The 21304-nt window shown below is 44.9% G+C and overlaps 2 protein-coding genes and 2 long non-coding RNA genes across 11 annotated transcripts in view; 1 reads left to right on the top strand and 3 right to left on the bottom strand.

Annotated features, from left to right (window-relative positions):
• Positions 1-1846: 1846 nt before the first annotated feature.
• LOC138417006 (isopentenyl-diphosphate Delta-isomerase 1) lies at positions 1847-6952 on the bottom strand. The gene is made up of 5 exons (XM_069546570.1): positions 5429-6952; positions 5015-5187; positions 4782-4874; positions 4226-4356; positions 1847-3287 (listed from the first exon to the last, which is right to left on the bottom strand). Exons 1-5 carry the CDS (start codon positions 5575-5577, stop codon positions 2970-2972), a joined length of 864 nt encoding a protein of 287 aa, XP_069402671.1. The 5' UTR covers positions 5578-6952; the 3' UTR covers positions 1847-2969.
• Positions 6953-8307: 1355 nt separating this feature from the next.
• On the bottom strand, positions 8308-8852 carry LOC138417008 (uncharacterized). The gene is made up of 2 exons (XR_011247939.1): positions 8771-8852; positions 8308-8454 (listed from the first exon to the last, which is right to left on the bottom strand). It is a non-coding gene; the product is annotated as an uncharacterized lncRNA (long non-coding RNA).
• WDR37 (WD repeat domain 37) overlaps positions 8578-21304 on the top strand; it is a 35318-nt gene continuing 22591 nt past the window's right edge. For 3 of the 8 annotated variants that reach the window (XR_011247936.1, XM_069546566.1, XM_069546563.1), the window contains exons 1-2: positions 9048-9272; positions 19462-19639. Coding sequence is in view for 6 of the 8 variants with exons in the window: in XM_069546566.1 (XP_069402667.1) it covers positions 19502-19639 (138 nt within the window). In the remaining 2 variants the exon portion in view is untranslated. Of the gene's footprint in view, positions 8763-9047; positions 9273-15315; positions 16106-19461; positions 19640-21304 lie in introns of those variants that run through there. The other 5 variants (XM_069546567.1, XM_069546564.1, XR_011247937.1 and 2 more) reach the window with 4 other exon arrangements.
• On the bottom strand, positions 13905-16457 carry LOC138417007 (uncharacterized). The gene is made up of 3 exons (XR_011247938.1): positions 16261-16457; positions 14393-14500; positions 13905-14301 (listed from the first exon to the last, which is right to left on the bottom strand). It is a non-coding gene; the product is annotated as an uncharacterized lncRNA (long non-coding RNA).

The following is a 21304-nucleotide window of genomic DNA, read 5'->3' as shown; positions in this document are numbered from 1 at the left end:
TGTCCATTGTGTTAGTGATATCTTCCAACCTTCTCATCCTCTGTCGTCCCCTTCTCCTCCTGCCCTCAGTCTTCCCAGCATCAGGGTCTTTTCAGATGAGTCAGTTCTTCACATCAGGTGGCCAAAGTATTGGAGTTTCAGCTTCAACATCAGTCCTTCCAAAGAACACCCAGGGCTGATCTCCTTCAGAATGGACTGGTTGGATCTCCTTGCAGTCCAAGGGACTCTCAAGAGTCTTCTCCAACACCACAGTTCAAAAGCATCAATTCTTTTGCACTCAGCTTTCTTTATAGTCCAACTCACATCCATACACGACCACAGGAAAAACCATAATCTTAACTAGATGGGCCTTTGTTGACAAAGTAATGTCTCAGCTTTTTAATATGCTGTCTAGGTTGGTCATAACTTTCCTTCCAAGGAGTAAGCGTCTTTTAATTTCATGGCTGCAGTCACCATCTGCAGTGATTTTGGAGCCCAGAAAAATAAAGTTAGCCACTGTTTCCCCATCTATTTGCCATGAAGTGATGGGACTGGATGCCATGATCTTAGTTTTCTGAATGTTGAGTTTTAAGTCAACTTTTTCACTTTCCTCTTTCACCTTCCTCAAGAGACTCTTTAGTTCTTCACTTTCTGCCATAAGGGTGGTGTCATCTGCATATCTGAGGTTATTGATAGTTCTCCCAGCAATCTTGAATCCAGCTTGTGCTTCTTCCAGCCCAGCGTTTCTCATGATGTACTCTGCATACAATTTAAATAAGCAGGGTGACAATATACAGCCTTGACGTACTCCTTTTCCTATTTGGAACCAGTCTGTTGTTCTATGTCCCAACTGTTGCTTCCTGACCTACATACAGGTTTCTCAAGAGGCAGATCAGGTTGTCTGGTTTTCCCATCTCTTTCAGAATTTTCCTCTGGCAGAAACTCTGCTGACTCTTTGGGACTCTTGGAGTTTAAAGGCTGCCCTCTTCCTGTGGCGGGGAAGCCTTGGTGGTAAACCAGTTTGGGTCAGTTTTAGCCCCTGTGGCTCAGCATCAGCCTGTCTTCCCACTCCCAATCCTGAGTTGGTTACTGTGCCAGTGTTTTCTGGAGCTGCCTGTTGGCATCAGATTGAGCCCTTAAAGGGCCTTGTCCTCTGAATACTGGGATTTTTGATTGGCAGTTGCTGCTTCTGATGGCAGAGGTGTAAACAGATGGATACCTGCCAGCGGAATTTGAAAGGCCAGTGCTTATTTTTTCCCCTGCATTTTTTTCCTTTTTTAGCCTTTTGAGAGCTAGAGATTAAAGAATTATGACTTCAAAAAGCACTGCATGCTCAGGAATTTAGTAAGTCAACATGTTGACAAAAAAGAAACACATTTGGAAAAAGAACTGAGACCTGAAGACCTCAGGAGGCAGATACCCACAACTAAAAACTCCTATACAAAAACAGTGTGGAAAGTGTGGTCCATTAAAGGAAAAAAACTAGGAAACTATCCTTCAGGAAGACCAGATGGCAGACTTACTAGACAAAAGATTGTAAAACAGCTGCTTTAAAGCTGTTCAAGATACAGGATGATGGAGACAGTCAGAAAAAACAATGCATGAACAAAACAGGAATATCAATAAAGTTTAATAGATGGTACTTTTGCTCTGTACCTGTTGTCAGTGCTTTGTCCACAATCTAAATGTAAGACACCACTGCCCACACAGCAAGCAGTAGCCATTGTAGTTACCAAGTTTTTTGTAAGCAAAAGGACTAGAAATAATATAAATGCATTTTGAATGCATTTACCATGCTTAAGCTACCATAGGACTTTTCACTTATTACTGTATTGAAGCTATAACAAATTAGACAACAGTATCAAGATGTGGTAATTTATTTTTATTGTTAAAGTTAACATTTGCTACAGTTTTGCCTGAAATTAATAGCATTCAAGGATAATAAAGCAGTCTTAAGGTCTCAAATGTGAAATATCTGTGGCAAGAGTTTAAAAAAGTACCATTAGTCAAGGTACAGTTCAAATAATAATAATATATACATATTCCATAACTCAAATCTATTTAACATGAATATTAACCTGTTTATGGTTAATTTTCCTACAACATGGCCCGACTGCAGACAAGTCCTCCAGAAGACATTTCACATATGGTGTCACTGGGGCTGCCATGGCGGGAGGGGTGCCAAAGGCATTTTTTGGGTAGAACCTAAGGATGCTGCTATACAAGGCAAAGGATGAACCTTCAAAAAGAATTATCCAGCCTAAACTGCAGTGCCACAGTTAAAAGATCCTGTTGTTGAGTATGACTCAACTGACCCAAGTTCCATTTTACAAATAGTCTGTGTTCCTAGTAATTCTTAAAACAAGACTTTACTAATTGGCATGGACTATTTAAATGACTTCACCCAGCCAATGTCCCTACCAAAATCAATGCTAGACTTTTAAGTATCAAAAATACTTTCAGAATGATTAAACAACAAAATTAACTTTCAGTGACAAAAATCATGCCATTTAATTTCCTTGAACTGCTCTACTATATTTTATCTCAACATGGAAAGTTAAACTGCAATGTTTTGAAGTAGATAAGCAAATGCTTCCATTCCACATTTTTCTGGACCATGATAAAAATTTAAAGATATGTCAAGCACCTGGCAGATAGTAAAGTGCTATACAAGTCTTCTGAAAATGTTTATCACAATATATAAAAAATGAACTCCACTTGTTTAAATGTGTCATAACCATTTGTTTAGACAGGTTAAGTTTATTTTGTTCTCTTTGTATAATCTCTCAAATTTTTTTTTACAAATTGCAGCACATGTATATGGGGTGTATGACATAAAATCAAGAATTCTTTTCTATACAAATTCTGGTTGTAAAGTATCAGTATTTCCAAGGAGAGTTCCAGTGGGGAACCAGATTTTTTTCAAGTTCATTTTAAGCTTACTAGCTAGAGAAATTCTTCAGTACTTAAGTAACCATTCATCTCCACTTTTACATTCGGTGTATTTTCTCATGGTCAACAAACAGATTCAAATGATTTAAGTTATCCCACCACTTAAAGAGAAAAGTATCTGCAATAATTTGAAACCATGGGGTTATCTTAATTTCACCATGGGCTGCCTTCTCTAGAAGTTCTTCTAATTCTTCCTTTGTTACATAGCAATAGCTTTTAATCTCATTGGGGTCTGGATTCAAGGTCACGTTCTTCTTCACCAACAAAATGTAGTCAATTTCATGTTCTCCCCAGATACTATCAGATTGAGCCTTGTAGTGAATTCGTGTTAGATAATTAATTTCCTCTGGAGGAACCTAGGGTAAAAAAAAAAGAAAAACCTCCAAAACATCAACAAAAAACAATCTAAATCAACCCACTACATTTCAGTAATACCTTGAACAACAGAAGTAGTTTTAGAATGATAATTTTTGAAACGTCAATTTCCTGTTAATACACAAAATACATAAAATATATACTGTGAAAGTGAGTGTCTTTCAGTCATGTCTGACTGTGACCCCATGGACTACTATACAATCCATTGAATTCTCCAGATCAGAATACTGGAGTGGTTAGCTGTTCCCGTCTCCAAGGGATCTTCCCAACCCAGAGACTGAACCCAGGTCTCCCTCATTGCAGGCAGATTCTTTAAGAGCTGAGCCACCAGGGAAGCCCAAGAATACTGGAGTGTGTAGCCTATCCCTTCTCCAGGGGATCTTCCCGACCCAGGAAAATATGTATACTTGAAATAGTATTAAATAGTTTCAAGTCTGAAATTTTTCCCAAAGGACCAGAACTAGAAGATTTATTGAAAAATGTACATTAAAGAAAATAGAGTCATGCAAACTAGAAGTGTGACATTCCCCCTTGCATCTTAATTCATAGCAGGAAAAAAAATTCCCATTTTAACTAGATAAGAGAGATACTTTAATTCATTCAGGTCTTATTGAAAGGGGACAATTCCAGGAACAAGAGGATAATTTCAGTTCACCCAGTCAGGTCTGTAGTTCACAAGAAAATACTCACCCTTGGTCAATTATAAAACAGTTAACTTTATATACTGGTTAATAGATCAACCGATCGTGGTAGAGTTAAGTATCTACAAGTATTATGAAGTCAAAATTTGACTTATTTAATGGGCTTTTTTTGGGCCTAAAAAAACCAAGTGATACAAAGCAGAGAGCTACACTTTAAAGTTTTGTTAAAAATTGTTTTAATGTATTCTAAATACATTTCAGCTGGTATGGTGGGTTACCTCTTCCATGGGAATTCCGAGTTCGGCCTTTAACCGCCTCTGTGCTGCTCTTCTTACTCCAATAGCATCATTTTCTTCCAGCTCACTCGGGTTGCTTAACGGGTGACTACAGCAAGTATTAGTAAAACACCCTGGAACATGTTAATGTTTATAAATATACAGAGATAAAATTTTCCTGAAAAATAAGGTTAGGAAGATTAAGAAAACTAAGTTTAAAAAGTAACAACAACAACAACAAAAGATTCTGGAGAATTTTGTGAAAGACACAGGTAGATATACATTTTTATGAATGCTTTCTTAACCCAAACGGTTAAATGGTCTTGTGTATAAGACACAAATGATTACAGACACATCTAAACCTACCTAGCAGCTCTTATCCTTTACTGCTGCTTTATTTATTAGGTTGCATCCACCGTACAAGCTTCTCGTGCGAAGAAAATAAAACTCAGCAACTGACTAGAATTTTCTGATCCCGGCTACCAGAAATTGCACGTGACAAATCAAACAAATCAAAGCACGTGCAGCTGCCAACAACATACAAAGGGTGAGCACTTACCTGGGAAGGTAATCTTAGCGTCTGACCTCTGCTGCAGCAGCAGCTTGTTCTCGGTGTTGAACAGGAAGACACTGAAAGCTCGGTGCAACAGCCCTGGCGGCGAGAGAGATGCGACGCCCTGAGTCTCTGTCTGGGGCTCGCAAGGGCTCGGGCGGCCATAGGGGGCGACGTGGGATCCCCGCCCTCCCTGCGCCCGAGGACCCCGGCCCGCCGCCCGCCGCCCTCGCGGGCACCTCTCTCGATGTTCTCGTTCAGGTGGCAGTTCTTCTTGGTCTCCGCCCCGATCCTCCGGTCGTTCTCGTCGATGAGGATGCACATCTCCGCCAGGAGCTGCACCTGCTGCTCGTCCAGCTCGTCCGTGCTCACCTCCGGCATCGCCGCCCAGCCTCCGCGCCGCCCCGGGAACCTGGGGGCGGGGGTCCCAGAGTCGGAGGACGCCCCCACCGCCTCCCCAGCGCCGGGCCCCGGGCCGCGCTTACAGCCCCCCGTGCTGCCCACACGCCGGAGACCGCGGGCCTCCGGCTACTTCCCCACACGGTTGGGTTAGACTACGGGATGCGATCCGGAAGCGCTCGGCCCGCCCCTCAGCGCGCAGAGCCCGGACCCCTGCCCGCCTCCCGTCACCTCACAGATTCTTTCCTCCGTACCTCGCACACGAGCCGTCCACTGAAAGCTGCGCCGCCAGACGAGTCTGCCTCAGACCCCGCCCCAAGGCACGGGCCCCGCCTCCGGCCCGAGTCCCGACCCCCGAGGCCGCGCGGCCAATTGCCCGCGCCGGCGCCAGGGCGCGCCACATTGCCGCCGGCCAATGGTGCGCCAGCCCGCGACCCACGTCACGGTCGCGCGGTGGCGCCACTCCTGATCTCCAGGTGTCTCCTCCCACGGCTCTGGGCTGTGGAACCTTCTTCCAGGCTGCAGCACGGGTGCTCTTGGTGTCTTCGGTACACAGCTGAGATGACGCTCCTCGAGTGCGGAACGGCTTTATAGAGGGCACTTGCTGACTAGGGGCCGAGTGAGCGTCCGCTTACGTCTTGCCCTCGGCCGCTCTAGCCAATCGACGCGCTGAAGCTTTGCGCTCGCGGCGCGTTGACGTCAGGCGTCTCCGCGCGCTCGCGGCCTGAGGCGCGGGGAGGCGCTTGCGTGAAGCCGTTCTGTGAGCTAAACAGACCTGTTGGTGAGCGTGAGCTTTCCCTGCCGGGTAGTGTGGCGACTTCAAAGTAGCCAGACAAGTTTGTCACTATTTGTGAAGGAAAGGAGTTAGAAAACGACCTCTGCCAGTCGGGAGTTGCTGGCAAACCACCGGAAGGCGAGAGAGAGAGAATGGCACAGATTCCCTGTCACAGGTCTCAGCAGGAACCAGCTCCGACTGGCACCTTGATCCTGGACCTCAAGCCTCCAGACCTGAGACAATAAATTTATGTTGTTTAAGCCTGATTTGTGGCATTTTGTTACAGCAGCGCTATCAAAGGAAAGCGCTTACCTGGGAAGGTAAAACTGCTCACTGTGGAAAACGTGAGCTTTGATGTGGACCTGGATTTTAATCCAGTCTTTGCTCCATTGCATACTAGGTTTTTGAGTTTTGACAGCTAATTATAACATCCTCACGCTTAATTGGACTTCCCAGGTGGTGCTAGTGGTAAAGAACTCACCTGCCAATGCAGGCGATGTGAGACGTGGGCTTCATCTCTGGGTTGGGAGGATCCCCTGGAGGAGGGCCTGGCAACCTTCTCCAGTATTTTTGCCTGGAAAATCCCGTGGACAGAGGAGCCTGGAGGGCTACAGTCCATGGGGTCGCACAGAGTTGGCACAACTGAAGCTACTTAGCATGCTCGCATGTTTTAAGTTCAATTCAGAATAATTTGTACTTCAGTCGATTTATGTTAGTTTATGGTGTACAGCAAAAAGATAGTTTACACATTATTCTTTTAACAGTATAGGTTATTACAAGATGTTGAATAAAGTTAGTTCCCTGTGGTACACAGTAAATCCTTGGATTCTGTTTATATATAGTAGTGTATATGTTAATCCCAATATAATTTATCCATCCCACCTTTCCTTTTTGGTAGGCCTAAGTTTGTTTTTTGTGTTTATTTCTGTTCTGTAAATTACAGTTCATTTGTATCATACTGTAGATAGTTGGATGGCATCGCTGACTCCATGGACATGAAGATGGATGTAAGTTTGAGCAACCTCAGGGAGTTGATGAATAGGGAAGCCTGGCATGCTGCAGTCCATGGGGTCGCAGAGTAGGACACGACTGGAGTGACTGAACTGAACTTAGATCCCACCTACAAATGTTTTGCTGACTTTCTTCACACTGCGACAATCTCTAGGTTCATTCATGTTGTAAAAAGTGTTAGTTGCTCAGTTATGCCTGACTCTTTGCAACCCCATGGACTGCAGCCCACCAGGCTCCTCTGTCCATGAGATTTTCCAGGCAAGGATACTGGAATGGGTTGCTAGTTCCTTCTCCAGGCGATCTTCCCAACCCAGGGATCGAACCTGAGTCTCCTGCACTGCAAGCAAATTCTTTACCGACTGAGCTACAAGGGAAGCCCATTCATGGTGCAAAAGGTTTCTTTTTTTTAATGAGTAGTATGCCATTGTGCACACGCACACGAGTGTGTGTATACACACATCTTTTTTATCAATTGTGTGTGTGTATATGTATACACACCATGTCTCTTATCCATTCCATTTGTTGATGGACATTCAGATTGCTTAATGGCTTGGCTATTGTGAATAGTGCTGCTGTGAACATTTGGGGGTACATGTATCTTTTGAAATTAAGAGTTTTGTCCAGATATATGGTCAGTTGTGGGATTGCTGGATCATATGGTAGTTGTAGTGTTAGTTTTTTAAGGAACCTCCACACTGTTCTCCATAGTGGCTGTAGGTTCCCTCTTCTCCACACCCTCACCAGCATTTACTATTCGTGGACTTTTTGATGATGGCCATTTTGACCAGTGTGAGGTGGTACCTCATCGCAGTTTCGATCAGCACTTTATTAGGTTGGCCTGAGGATCAGACAAGTTAATATGTTATGTGCCTGGCACACAGCAGGCCCTTAAAGTGTTGATTCCTTTCCCCTCTTATTTTTGTGACACTTCTTTACAGTCATGGTTGACTTTTATAGAATTCTAAATATAGCAGAGAAAAGATTACCTCAATTATAACAACATCCTAAGTTTCACCCAAACTGTTGATACTGTGCTGCAAAATAAAACCACATATTAGCACCTGAATCAATTGGGAGCTGATACTGTGGTTCACCCGGCATTCTACTTGCTCCCTCGCCCTGCAGAATGCCTTGTGCATATTAGGTCCCTAATAAAATTACTAGTTGAATGGTAGTTACAACCATCAAGCTTGAAACCCTAAGTTCACCTTATATAATTGATTCTAGCAATAAACTTTTATTATACTGAATATTGAAGTAACCTCGGGTATTACTGCACAAACTTTGTGGCTATTCGAATCCCCAAATACGTCGAGTTTGTTTCTTGTGCAACAATCGTACTAATGCTTCTCCAATTCGAATGATGAGCTTTAATCTGTATTAAAAAAAAAAATGCTCCCACGCGTCTGATTTCGTCTTTGCTTTAGGACTTTAAACGCCCAGCTGGTTGTTCCTAGAGCAGAGGCTGCCTGCGCACCCTGTAATTTTTCCAACCTGTACAAGGACAAGAAGGCCATCAGGTCCCACCTTTCGCGGCGAGACGCTGCCTTTCTTTCGTCTCCGCAGCCAATGGCGAACACACATTTCAGACCGGAGGCTGCAGGGGGTGAGTCACCCTCCGCAGATCCGCCGGGATCCGCGCGCAGCCGTCTCGCCCGCGCCGCTCCGGGAAGCGACGCCCGGGAAGCGGTTCCCGGAACACGAGGCGGTTCCGACTGGGGCCGGCGGCTCCAGAGACCCGACCCGGGTCCAGATGGACGCCGACCTGCGCCCGCCCGCGACGCCCTTGGGCCCCCGCCGCCGTGAGTACCCGCAGGTCCTCAGCGCCCCCGCGCCACGGGCACCCGCCGCCCATCGGCCCTCTGCGGGGATTTCAGATGGGCGCCGACACCGCAGGGCGAGGGCCGGGTGGTCCCTGGGCCCAGCTGTGTATTCGCCGCCGCCGCGACCCACTTGAGGGCCGCCGCCACCCACTTGAGCATCCCCGCCCCCGCGGGCAGCGGGTGGGACTTCCTGCGATGGACTGGACTTCCGGCGGTTCCAGCCTCGGGGTGGAGGCGGAACTTCCCGTCGGGCCTGCGCGTGGAGGATGGCGGGAGGGGTTTCCGGCGTGGGGCGGAGGCGGGGCGGGGACTTCCGGCGCCGGAAGTGTGGGGCGTTGGGCTGCCGGGTGTTGGGGCCGCTTTTAGGCGGGGACTCAGGGTCCTGTGAGTCCGCGTCGGTCCCGTGCCCCGCGTGGCTGGGAAGACACGGGCGGCAGCTCACTGTGCGGGTGGCACTGCGCAGCGGTGCGCTTGGCGGCGGCGTGACAGGTGAGTGCTGGCCCGCCATCTTCAGCCCGGGACCGCAGCCGGAGGCTGTGCGGCGGCGGCGGCCTCCGCTGGGCCGGGTTGTCCTGGGGGCCCCGCGCACCCGGACCTGGGCCCTGATTTCGCGCCCCTCTCCGACCTCCAGCCCGGCCGGTTCTTGACGGAGTTGGAACGCACGCCCCTCGCCCAGAGCGGCTGGGGAGGCGGGTCCTTCGCGGCCTCCGGGACCCTCCCACCCGCGAGCGTGTCACGGAGCCCGGGGTCCCTAGGCCCCATTGGGGGTGTGGAACCTCGCGAGGGGCGCCGCGACCTTGGGCTGGAGCGGCGGGCCCTGTCCAGTCTCGCGTCCTTCCGGGTGCTCTCACGGAGGCCCCGGCGCGTTTCCTTCCTCCCCAGAATCGGGCAGCAGCGCGCACCTGCTGTGCCTTGGTTGCGAGCTGACGCCCTCAGCCCCTTCCCCCGGGAGTACCGACGGCGCTCTGAATTCCCAAGTGCTGCTTCTTCTAAGACGACGACTCGACAGTTAAGAAGTTCATCCTTGATGCGAGCTCCTTCTTTTAATAATTAAGGTCTTTAAGTAGCGCTGGTGGTTTTCCTGTTAGAGATACCCCCAGTCCAGCATCAGGTCCAGAACTGGTGAGCGTGCCTTCGGCTGGGTGGACGACGGGACACCTTTAGCCGGTTTACCGAGGCTGGACTGCGGGGCTGCCTTTGGTTGATGTTACTCAGCAGCTGAGTTTGTCGTTTGTCTTCCGGAATTCAGTAAGGGTACTTTTACAGTGAAGGACTATGAAAAACCTATCGGCTTTTCAGCTACGTTTTGTATTATTAAATGCCACATGTAGAGTATAGCTTTTAACCATTTTTTTTTGCATGCTATTAACGTTCATGACATTTACTATTTAGTCAGTATTTTTCTTTGGCCAAAAGTGTTTAAAAACGCCACTGAGTTTGAAATTGTGAGTATTGTTTTGTTTGTAGGGTATAGTAGGCATGTGGCATGCAAGGGCAAACCAGTTGTGCAGAAGGAGAGTTTATATTAAATTGATATACTTGACCAATAGGATAGGGAGGTTGGATTCTTGGAGGTAGTTCCCTTTTTTGGATTTAAAAAAACCAACAGGACCTTTAATTCATTAAACCTGCTGTTTAATGAGGTCATGTGCCCTGTCATGAAGCTTCTCTGGTGGCTCAGATGGTAAAGAACCTGCCTGCCAATGCAGGAGACACAGGTTTGATCCCTGGGTCAGGAAGATTCCCTGGAGAAGGAAATGGGAACCCACTCTAGTATTCTTGCCTGGGAAATCCCATGGACAGAGGACCCTGGAGGACTACAGTCCTTGGGGTCGCAGAGTTGGACACGACTTAGTGACTAAACAAGAGCTAAAACCTCTTTGGAGAACCAAAACCTCTTTCATATTTGTAATTATTTGAAATGTGTGTGTTTGTGTAGAAATTGATGAGTGGGAAAAGATGACCAGTACATTGACTGTTTGGTGAGGTGACCGACAAAAGCAGGCAAAGCCCAGAGTAGCACCAGGTGGTTCATGGGGTTGAGGGAGGGGGTTCAAGGCTCAGGGACAGGCTGGAGTGAGAATCTTACAAGTTAGTAGTGAAGAAGACTGCTTATTTCTACTGAAGATACAGACGCTGGACAAGCTGGTTATGTGATCCTTAAGGGAGACTATCGTTGAGGTGGAAGGAAGGTTAATACTGCAATTTTCACACTTTGTGTAAGCAATTTGTAGAACCTTTGGAATGCATTAACTTCGCAGTTTACGTTTACCAGAGTATTTCTACTTATGACATTCTTAAGGGAGGAAAGAGAAGCTTTCTGCTATTTTACTTGCTTGACTGAAATATTTAGAGATAGTCTCGTTTTTTTCTTGAGCTTTGTGAAAAAGGGTTTTGATATGTTTGTTCCTTTAAAAAACATAACATGAACTGTGAGGTGGCTGGGATAAATTTCTGTGTTGAAAATCTTAATAACTGAGATGCTTTATGAAGTTAGTCATTTAACATGTGTGCTTGCTGAAAAGAGAATTATATATACCTTCCTATTTTTTTTAGCCTGGGAGTTGTTTTTTATTGAGTAAAACATAGAGTAAATTCATACAGTGTGCTAGTTATAAATGTGCAGCTCTGTGGATTTTTACCTGTATATACATCCTGGGTCAGGAAGATCCACTGGAGAAGGAAATGGCAATCCACTGCAGTACTATTGCCTGGAAAATCCCATGGACAGAGGAGCATAGTAGGCTACAGTCCATGAGGTCGCAAAGAGTTGGACACGACTGAGCGACATTCCTATACATTTTTGTATAAGCATAAACCAGATCAAGATAGGGAACATTCGCAGCACCCCAGTAGGCTCATTTTTGCCTCTTCCACCTGGGACCTTTATTTTTTAAAGTGAAGAATATAATTTCTGGTTAAGATTCCTTTAAGCCACTTTGATTTCTTGGACAACTTTTGTATATGGCAGATAAATAGTTTCTAAATGCTTCTATTAAAAAGTTATTGAAATACTCTTCAGTGGGATCATATGAGTTGCTTAAAGAATTTATGTTCAAATATTTTAAATTAAATATCAGTATCTTTTTTGTGTGTATGTAAAATTCTGCCAACCACAGATTCTGCCATAGTTTTTCTTTATACTTTTGTCTCAACTGTCTCTAATTTCTATAGCTCAAATTTTTCAGATCTAAATTTCCTGAAAAAGGTTTGTTCCGTCATTTTCCATCAAAAATAATTTTTCGTGAGAGACAGTTTTATACTGTGTTGCCTATATATACCAGTAATACACTTTCCCCCCCTCGTGTGCAGAAGAGCAGTTAAAGATAGTAAGGTATTGGACTTAGAGGCATGATGGGGTCAAAGAACCCGTCTTTACTGTCAGTGTAGACTTCTCCCAGTTTTATACATGTTCTGTAGTTCTCTTTTCATCTCTAAACCTGTATACCCCTGCCTCCTTGTATTTTGACATTCAAAGGCATTGCAAAAACATAATACATTCAGTATTAGGTCCTGATTTCTCCATATCTGCTGTCTCTTCTTGGTAATCTGACCTCTGTTTCACCTACCTGCTGCCTCAGAAAGGGGCTCTCCTTGTTACCTCTCTCTTCTTCCCCCTGCCCACCCCAATCCATTCATCCTCCTCTAAGCTTAACTGTTATAATCTATTACCTCGACTGTTTCAGTAACTGCCTAATTGGCTTCTCCATTCATGGTCGTCTTACCTTGTAGTGTATTTTTCACATAGCAGCCAGTCTGCTGCTGCTGCTGCTGTGTTGCTTCAGTCGTGTCCGACTCTTGCGACCCCATAGATGGCAGCCCACCAGGCTCCCCCGTCCCTGGGATTCTCTAGGCAAGAACACTGGAATCGGTTGCCATTTCCTTCTCCAGTGCATGAAAGTAAAAAGTCAAAGTGAAGTCGCTCAGTCGTGTCTGATTCATTGCAACCACATGGACTGCAGCCCACCAGGCTCCTCTGTCCATGGGGTTTTCCAGGCAAGAGTACTGGAGTGGGGTGCCGTTGCCTTCTCCGAGCAGCCAGTCTACTGTTGCTTATTTGCTTAAAAAGTTCTAAGTGACTTTCCTTTTATTTTAGGATAAACTGTAAACAAAAGATTAGATTCTAAGCCTATCTCTCCACTTACCTTGCACTGTTCTGTCCATTGTTTGCTGTGTTACAGATGTAGTATTTGTTTTTTAATATCTGGGCATTTTCACATGCTATTCCTGTCCTTGAAATATCTACTCCCTTTTCTGTTTTCCATGTGGTTAACTCTTAGGAATTCTTCCGTCTCAATTTGGATGCCGGCCTCTCAGAATAATCTTTGTAACTGTTTAGCTAATAGCTGGTCTCATAATATTTGCACATGTCTTTTGTAGCCCTCCTCACAATTTATAACTTCTGTAATAAGTTATGAGATTGTGTGTATAATATCTGTCTTCCAACTCAACTCTTAAGCATTCTGAGAAGGTAGGAACCAAGCCTGTTTTGTTCACTACAGCATTCCCAGTGCTCAGCCCATCCAGATGAGAGGAATACTGGTGAGTGACTTAATGAAGTAGTGCTATTATTATCCCTGCTTTAAAGATACAGAGTTAAGCCTTCAGAAGGTGGTTAAGTAACTTGACCAGGGTTACACAGTCTGTCAGTGGTAGACGTAGTGTTCATCCAGCCATCAGATATTTGAGGATATGTTTATGTCAGGCCTAACAAATACAGTACATATACAGTAGTGGCCCCAATTTACTGTGTCCCAGTCCTCACTGTGTTGATTGTGTAGTGGGGGAAACGCTTATTTAGTGAGCGAATCATAAATAGCATGTAAATACAAGCATAGCGAGAGTCATGAGATGCTGTGTGGCTAGTGGTCTTCAAGGGAAGCTGTCCTAGGAAGTGACATTCAAGCTGAGGCTTCATGATGGAAGAGAGCCAGCCCTTTGAGGAGTTGATGGGGACTTAGGTTTGTATGACTGTCAAACTCATGTGAGTGAAATAAGGTGTGATGGATAACACAGATTCTTATTGTCCTTTCGGTAGGTGAAGCCTCTGCCCTCTGCTTGAATGGGGGTTGGCCTTGTGGCTGGCTTTGACAGATAGAGTATCCAAAAAAGCAAGGAGAATGGAAGTTTTTTTTTTTTTAATGAGAATTTGAGAGATAAAAACTTATCTTATTAAGTGTCCTTCTTAAAAAACATTTGAGAGTTAAATTTTGTCTGTATCAGTTCAGTTCAGTTCAGTTGCTCAGTCGTGTCCAACTCTTTGCGACCCCATGAATCGCAGCACGCCAGGCCTCCCTGTCCATCACCAACTCCTGGAGTTCACTCAAACTCACGTCCATCGAGTCAGTGATTCCATCCAGCCATCTCATCTTCTGTCGTCCCCTTCTCCTCCTGCTCCCAATCCCTCCCAGCATCAGAGTCTTTTCCAGTGAGTCAACTCATTGCATGAGGTGGCCAAAGTCCTGGAGTTTCAGCTTTAGCATCAGTCCTTCCAAAGAACACCCAGGACTGATCTCCTCTGCAAAAAGTGATAATTTTAATAAATTAGTGAGTTTCAAATTTTAAAACCTAAACACAAAGAACTAATTGACCAACTTGAATGTACTTACTTTTTTGTTATCTTTTGTACAAGGCCTACACATGTTCAATTGGAGAGTCAGAAGATCTCTGGCTTTAGAGTAGGTGTATACTTTTCCTGTTGCTCCCACTAAGTACAGCTAAAAACAGTGGACATTAAATGCAAAACAAATAAACAAACAAAAACAAATATCAGACTGAAAAGTGGCGAGAAGAAAGAAAACTGTAGGTGTATGGGGACCTGAGAACTGGCTCAGGGCTAAGTTCCCTGGGCTTTCCTCTTGTCCCATACATCCTAGCCTTGGGCCTTGAGCAGCCTCAACCCAACAATGCTAAAGGGCTCAGCAAGCCCCGAGAAAGCTGGCCTTTGACGAGAAGACCAGGAAAGGGACAGCCTGCCAGACAGGACATGCTTAGAAAACATTGCGGCCCCACCTCGCGCTGAGTGTCCCAGGTTGGGTAGGGAATCTAGTTTCTGACTCCTGACAAGCCTTGTGGGGACCACACTGTGCTGGGTGGGATCAGAGAGGCCTGGTGAGAAGCTGGGTTCTCATTTCTGTTGTGCGATAACAAAGAACACCCTCTTCTTTCCCATTGGAATGGCCTCAGAAGAAATCTAGCAAAAGTTCAGGAATTTTACCACCACCTGTGGTGATGAAGCTTGGAATGGCACAGTAACAAGGTGCCCTAGGTTCAGCTCAGTGGTGTGAATAGAGGCCAAGAGAGTTTCACCCGGCATTGGCAAAGGGGTACTTCCTCCTGGGTCAGAGGAGGCGGAACGGGGAGCACTTGCTTCCATCCCCACTTTCTATATCCACATAGCAGAAACAAGGCCATACCCTTGTTTGTTGGCTGGGCCAGTATCAGAAGAGGCCTGCTGAAAGACTTAGATCAGGTCTCATGTCTGGTAACAACACCCAGCATCCTGAGGCTTCTCACACCGAGGGGGAAAATGTCAGCTTGAATCAGAAAAGGTAGCTAACAGCTACATAGGACCGATGCAGATATTAGAATTGTTTGACAGGATTTTAAAGCAGTCGTGATAAAATTTTCAGTGAGGAGATACTAACACTTGAAGCAAATGAAAAATAGAAAATCTCAGGAAGAAAATATGGCATGTAAAGAAGAAACAAATGGAAATTTTGGAGTTGGGGAGTACAGTAGTGAGCTTGTGAAATCCATGAACTTGATGATAAAATAATGAAAATTACTCAGTCTGAACATTAGAGAGAAAATAGACTGGAAAAAAGTAAACTGAATCCCTGGGACCTGTGCCTTTTAACAAGAGACTTGTCCTTATCAGGAAGAGAGGAGAGAGACAGTGGGGCTGAAAATATGTTTGAAGAAACACTGGCTAGGTATTTCCCAAGTTTGGCAAGCCATAAACCTATATATTTAAAACGTATGGTGAAACCCAGGCAAGATAAATTCAAAGAAATTTGCTAAGGTGCCTCATAGTCAGGCTTCTGAAACTAAAGATGAAAAAGCAGTGGGAGAGAGAAATGTCCCTTTGTCTATAGTTGATTTCTCATCACAAACTGCTGGGGCCAGAAGGAAGTAGTATGTTTTTCAAGTGCTGAAGGAAACGAACCATCAGATCAGAATTCTCTATCAAGTGAAAACATCATTCACATGATTTGTTACCAACAGAGCTACCCTGAAATAATAGAGGAAGTTCAACAGAAAGGAAACGCTGTAGGAACACCAGGAAGGAAGAAGAAACAATGGAGAGAGTAAATGAATTGGTAAATTCAATAGACATTCCTCTGACTTAGGTTTGAAAGTTGAAGCACAGTTGCCTGATGTGGTTCTCAGTGTGTTTGGAGGAAACACTTAAGATGATTATGTTGTCAGTGGGGAGGGCAGAGGGTCGTGGCGGAAGTAAGGCTTCAACACTCACCAGGAACTGGTAGAACGTTGGTGGTCAGCAGACTGATAAGCTGTGAAAAGATAATGAAAACTTAGCAGCCACTAAGAAAAGTTATACAAAAGAAACTCAAAAACAAGAGAAATCAGAACGAAATTCCAAAAAATGTTCAAATAACCTACAAGAAGGCAGAAAAAAGAAACAAAATGAGAAAACAAACAATGAAGTATGCACCATGCCCAAGTAGGGTTTACTCCATGGATGCAGGTTTAGATCAATACTGAAAATCAACAGTGTAATTGACCTGTTAGAGGCTTAGAAGAAAGCCATGTGCTCATATTACGTAACTCAAGAAAAAACATGATGCAGTTGACACTCACTCATGAAACTCTCAGAATGTGAACAGTTGGGGGGACTTTTCAACTTGATAAAACGATGTGTTTACCCAAAACCTGCAGGTAATATACTTAATGGTGAAAACTGAGTATTTTTACCTCAAGATCCGAGTAAAGAAAGGATGTTTGCTGTTACTTCTAATTCAACATAGCATTGGAATTTCTAGCCAAATCGGTAAGATAAGAAAAGGAAATAAAGGCATACAGATCAGAAAGGAAGAAGTTGTCCTTTTTTACGTGACACAGTAGTCCACATAGGAGATGCTAAATAATCTACAGAAAAAGCTTGAACTAGTAAATGAGTTCAACAAGAGCGTAGGATACAAGCTTATTACACACAAATCAGTTGTATTTTTGTATACCAGCAATTTAAAATTGTATAAAAGTATAATCTTCAGGGTTATTGGTATATATAGAACTTTTATGCGAAAACTACAAGCTGAGGAAGGAAATCAAAGAGGATCTGAAACAGATCCTCTGTGTCCATAGATTGGAAGTCTCTATATAATAGACATGCCAGTTCTCTTCGGATTAGTCGACAGATTAAATGCAGTTCTTATAAAAGTTCCCTTAGGAGTTTTGCAGATACGGATAAGATTATTCTAAATTTCTGTGGAAAGGCAAAGGAAGTAGGATGGCTAAAACATTGTGAAAAAGATGTGGTAGAAATCACAAGATGTCTGATTTCAAGATGACACAGGACAGTGGAACAGAAGAGAGAACCAAGAAATAATCCCATAGAAATATAGCCAATTGATTTTTGAGCAAGATGCCAAACTTGCTCAATTTGGTGTAGGATAGATTGTCTTTCGCATATAGTGCTAGAATAACAGGATACAACCAGAAAAAAAAACCAAAAACCTTGATCTAAACTTGATTAAAAAACACTTTATTAAAAAAACAGTCCCAGAACAGCTTGTAAATTTAAATGTAACTGATAAAGCTAAAATTTTAAGAAGGAAACAGAAAAATTTGGGAATTGTTGAAAAGTTCTTAGACATGACTCTAGAAGTATGAGTCTTAAAAGTAATGGATGAGTTAGGACTTGATCAAAATTTAGAAGTTTTGGCCGACTGGATTGTGTGTGACTTATATCTCAAACATTTTTAAAAACTTTTCTGTTTTTTTTCCTGTAAACATACAGCAGTCAGAAGAAGTAGAAACTTCAGTTCAGTTCAGTCACTCAGTCGTGTATGACTCTTTGCGACCCCATGAACTACAGCACGCCAGGCCTCCCTGTCTATCACCAACTCCCGGAGTTTACCCAAACTCATGTCCTTTGAGTCGGTGATGCCATCCAACCATCTCTTCCTCTGTCGTCCCATTCTCCTGCCCTCAATCTTTCCCAGCATCAGGGTCTTTTTTAAGTGAGTCAGCTCTTCGCATCAGGTGGCCAAGTATTGGAGTTTCAGCAGAAACTTATGTTATTGTCATAGTAGCTTTATTTGTAATAGTAAAAAACTGGAAAGGGCCAGAATTTTTTGCAGTAGGTGCATGGTTAAGACAGCTGTGCTGCATCCGCAGGGGAGCAGCGCCAGCAGTCCACAGGAGGTGGCTGCGGTCCATTGGCGGGGGCAGGCCGAGAGCCCTAAGCTCAGGATCCCCAGAGGACACGTATTCTGCCGCAGCAGAGTGGGGAGTGGAGGGCTGTGGGCTGGCTCCAGAGAGCCATTTTACAGTGAGGACCTACAGATACTGTCGGTTGTTTGAAGAAGGAAGAAATATAAGTATATGCTTAAAATTACTTGGATTCACAAAGGTATGCTGGGAGAAGAAGGGACCAGTGAGAGCAGAAAATGAGGAAGTGATATCCAAAACATCAATCTGCAGTTGAAGAAGGAGTGTGTCCTGTGTAAATATACTGCTTGGAGAAGGCAGTGGCGACTCACTCCAGTGCTCTTGCCTGGAAAATCCCATGGGTGGAGGAGCCTGATAGGCTGCAGTCCATGGGGTCGCTAAGAGTCGATACGACTGAGCAACTTCACTTTTACTCTTCACTTCCATGCATTGGAGAAGGACACGGCAACCCACTCCAGTGTTCTTGCCTGGAGAATCTCAGGGACGGAGGAGCCTGGTGGGCTCCCGTCTATGGGGTCGCACAGAGTCGGATACGACTGAAGCGACTTAGCAGCAGCAGCAGAGTCATATTAACTAAGTGATGTGATTGTATTGAGAAGAGTTGTTGATGGTAGCAGGAAATGAATAATGTCCAAAATGGGGAAAGGAAAATGTGTTATGTGGATATTGGAATGCCATGCAGGATTTTGTGTGCTGTATGACGGTGGCCCTCACCGCAGGTGAGCCTGGCGAACTGGCCGGTTCCCAGTGAGCAGTGTTGTGAGTGAGAAGGAAACTGGAGCTTACAAACACTGACAGACCTCATTTGGGTTTTTTACTTGACTCAGATGAGAGTATTTTAAACATGGGTTAAATAAAGCATTAAAATTTTATTTGTCTTTACCTTTTTAATGTGCTTCCGATTTCTCTAGGAGGGCATAGCTCTGGAATCTAGCTGAAAAATGCGGTTAGAATTGGTTCCCCAGGGGAGTCGGGGAGTCTGCAGAGAGTGGGTTGAGGGAGAGTTCTCTATTTTAAACGCTTCTCTGCTGTTGATTTTTTTAAAAGGGTGTTCATGAAATTCGATAAAAAAATTACCTCTTTAACCAAGGCTGTGGTCTCTACCTTAAAACATGTGAGTGTATCACATTCTAATTTACATAGTAAAGTTAACATAATAAGGAAATTTGCAGTGAGCAGTTTCATTCCTATCCCCTGTTTTTCCTTCATTTCAGTTTGCCATATCAGAAATACAGTACTTGTTTTTCCTGCTCCTGTTTAGCATCTTGCAGGAGTGACCAGGACCTCATCTTCCAGAAGTAATGCCCACAGAAAGCGGGAGTTGTTCAGCTGCTCGCCAAGCAAAACAGAAGCGCAAATCTCACAGCCTTTCCATACGGAGAACTAACAGCTCAGAGCAGGAGAGGACAGGCCTGCCCAGAGACATGTTAGAGGGACAGGTGAGTGTCTGGTGAAGATGTGAATCGTGTTGGCAATGTTGAAAAAATATCCCAGTGTATACAGATCTCCAAAGTGGAGGGAAAGTGTGGGTTACCACAAGCAGGCCTCCCATCGACCAGTGAAAATGACAGTCAAGTGCAACAGCCTGCAGAGGCAGAATTCAGTTTCTAGGTTAGTGTATTACATATTGTAATAAATGGGTGTGATTGTCTGGGCTACTTTTTATTCTTTGCACAGGCAGATTGAGAGTGTACTTTTAGGTTTCTGTCTCAGAACCTCAAGAGGAGAGCAGAATCAGGTATAATGACCTTGTTCTCTGAGGAGTTCTTGGAATCTGATCTTTCAGTAACTTCTTGGCTTTATCCTGTGTCTGCTGTGTGAGTCTGTCTGCTGCTTATTACATTACATGTCTTTCTGATAATTCGATGCCCCTTTTATTAAGTGATCTAATATTTTATTGACAAAGATAAGTTTGCTGCTTCTTTTTCTGGTTCTTCTATAATGAGTAAAACGTTAGGTTTTTAAAAGAACATTGTTGTTAAGTCTAAATAAAAGCATGCTGCTGCTGCTGCTGCTGCTGCTGCTGCTGCTGCTGCTGCGTCGCTTCAGTAGTGTCCGACTCTGTGCAACCCCATAGACAGCAGCCCACCAGGCTCCCCCGTGCCTGGGATTCTCTAGGAAAGAACCCTGAAGTGGGTTGCCATTTCCTTCTCCAATGCATGGAAGTGAAAAGTGAAAAGGAAGTCACTCAGTCGTGCCCAATTCTTAGCGACCCCGTGGACCGCAGCCTACCAGGCTCCTCCATCCATGGGATTTTCCAGGCAAGAGTACTAGAGTGGGGTGCCATCGCCTTCTCCAAATAAAAGCATATATTATAGTAAAATAAATTGTAGATATATCTGCTATATGTTTATACAGGCATAAGTATATATGCATGTGTGTGCGCTGAGTCATGTCCTACTCTGTGACCCCATGGACTGTAGCCTGCCAGGCTCCTCTGTCCATGGGATTTCCCAGGCAAGAATATTGGAGTGGGTTCCCATTTCCTTCTCCAGGGAATCTTCCTGACCCAGGGGTCGAACCCTAGCTTTTTTCTCTCCGTCCTGGAGGTGGGTGGCTGGAGGTCAGGTGTGGGCAGGCTTGTCCTCCTGAGGCTTCCTTCCTGGATGTGGACCCAATTTTCTCTGTCCTCACATGTTCCTCCTCGCTGGTGTCTGTGTCCTCGTCTCTTCTGACAAGGAATGCTTGAACCAGAGCTGTGCAGTGAAACTTCTGTGGTTGAAGGTTCTAGATCTGTGCTACCTGTATGGGCGCCCAGAGCCATGTGTGACTGGTGGGACAGAGGAATTTAAAAATCGTGAATAACCTAGTTTTAAGGTTAGTCAGACGTGACCATCAGCTCCCCCACTGGACAGTGCAGATTGCCTAAGGGACTTTTAAACTGTCACCTCAGTTTCCAGCAGTGACCCTTTGTTACCGCCCTGATGGCATCTTTGGGGGTAACTCCGTGTGAGGGGCCCGTGTTCTCAGGGCTTCCACGCCATCCCCATTGTGATGTAGAGCCAGCTGCCTCTCGGGTACCCCTTTGTGAGGGTCATTCAGAACCCTGCAGGTGGGTTGGTGCCTGTGGGCGGACGGGCAGCTCCCTGGGCTGGTGGGGGCGC

The sequence above is a fragment of the Ovis canadensis genome, chromosome 13 (genome assembly GCF_042477335.2).
Source record: "Ovis canadensis isolate MfBH-ARS-UI-01 breed Bighorn chromosome 13, ARS-UI_OviCan_v2, whole genome shotgun sequence".
Taxonomy (NCBI): Eukaryota; Metazoa; Chordata; class Mammalia; order Artiodactyla; family Bovidae; genus Ovis; species Ovis canadensis.
The sequence above is the reverse complement of the archived record's forward strand: the minus strand, read 5'-3'. Positions and strand labels throughout refer to the sequence as shown.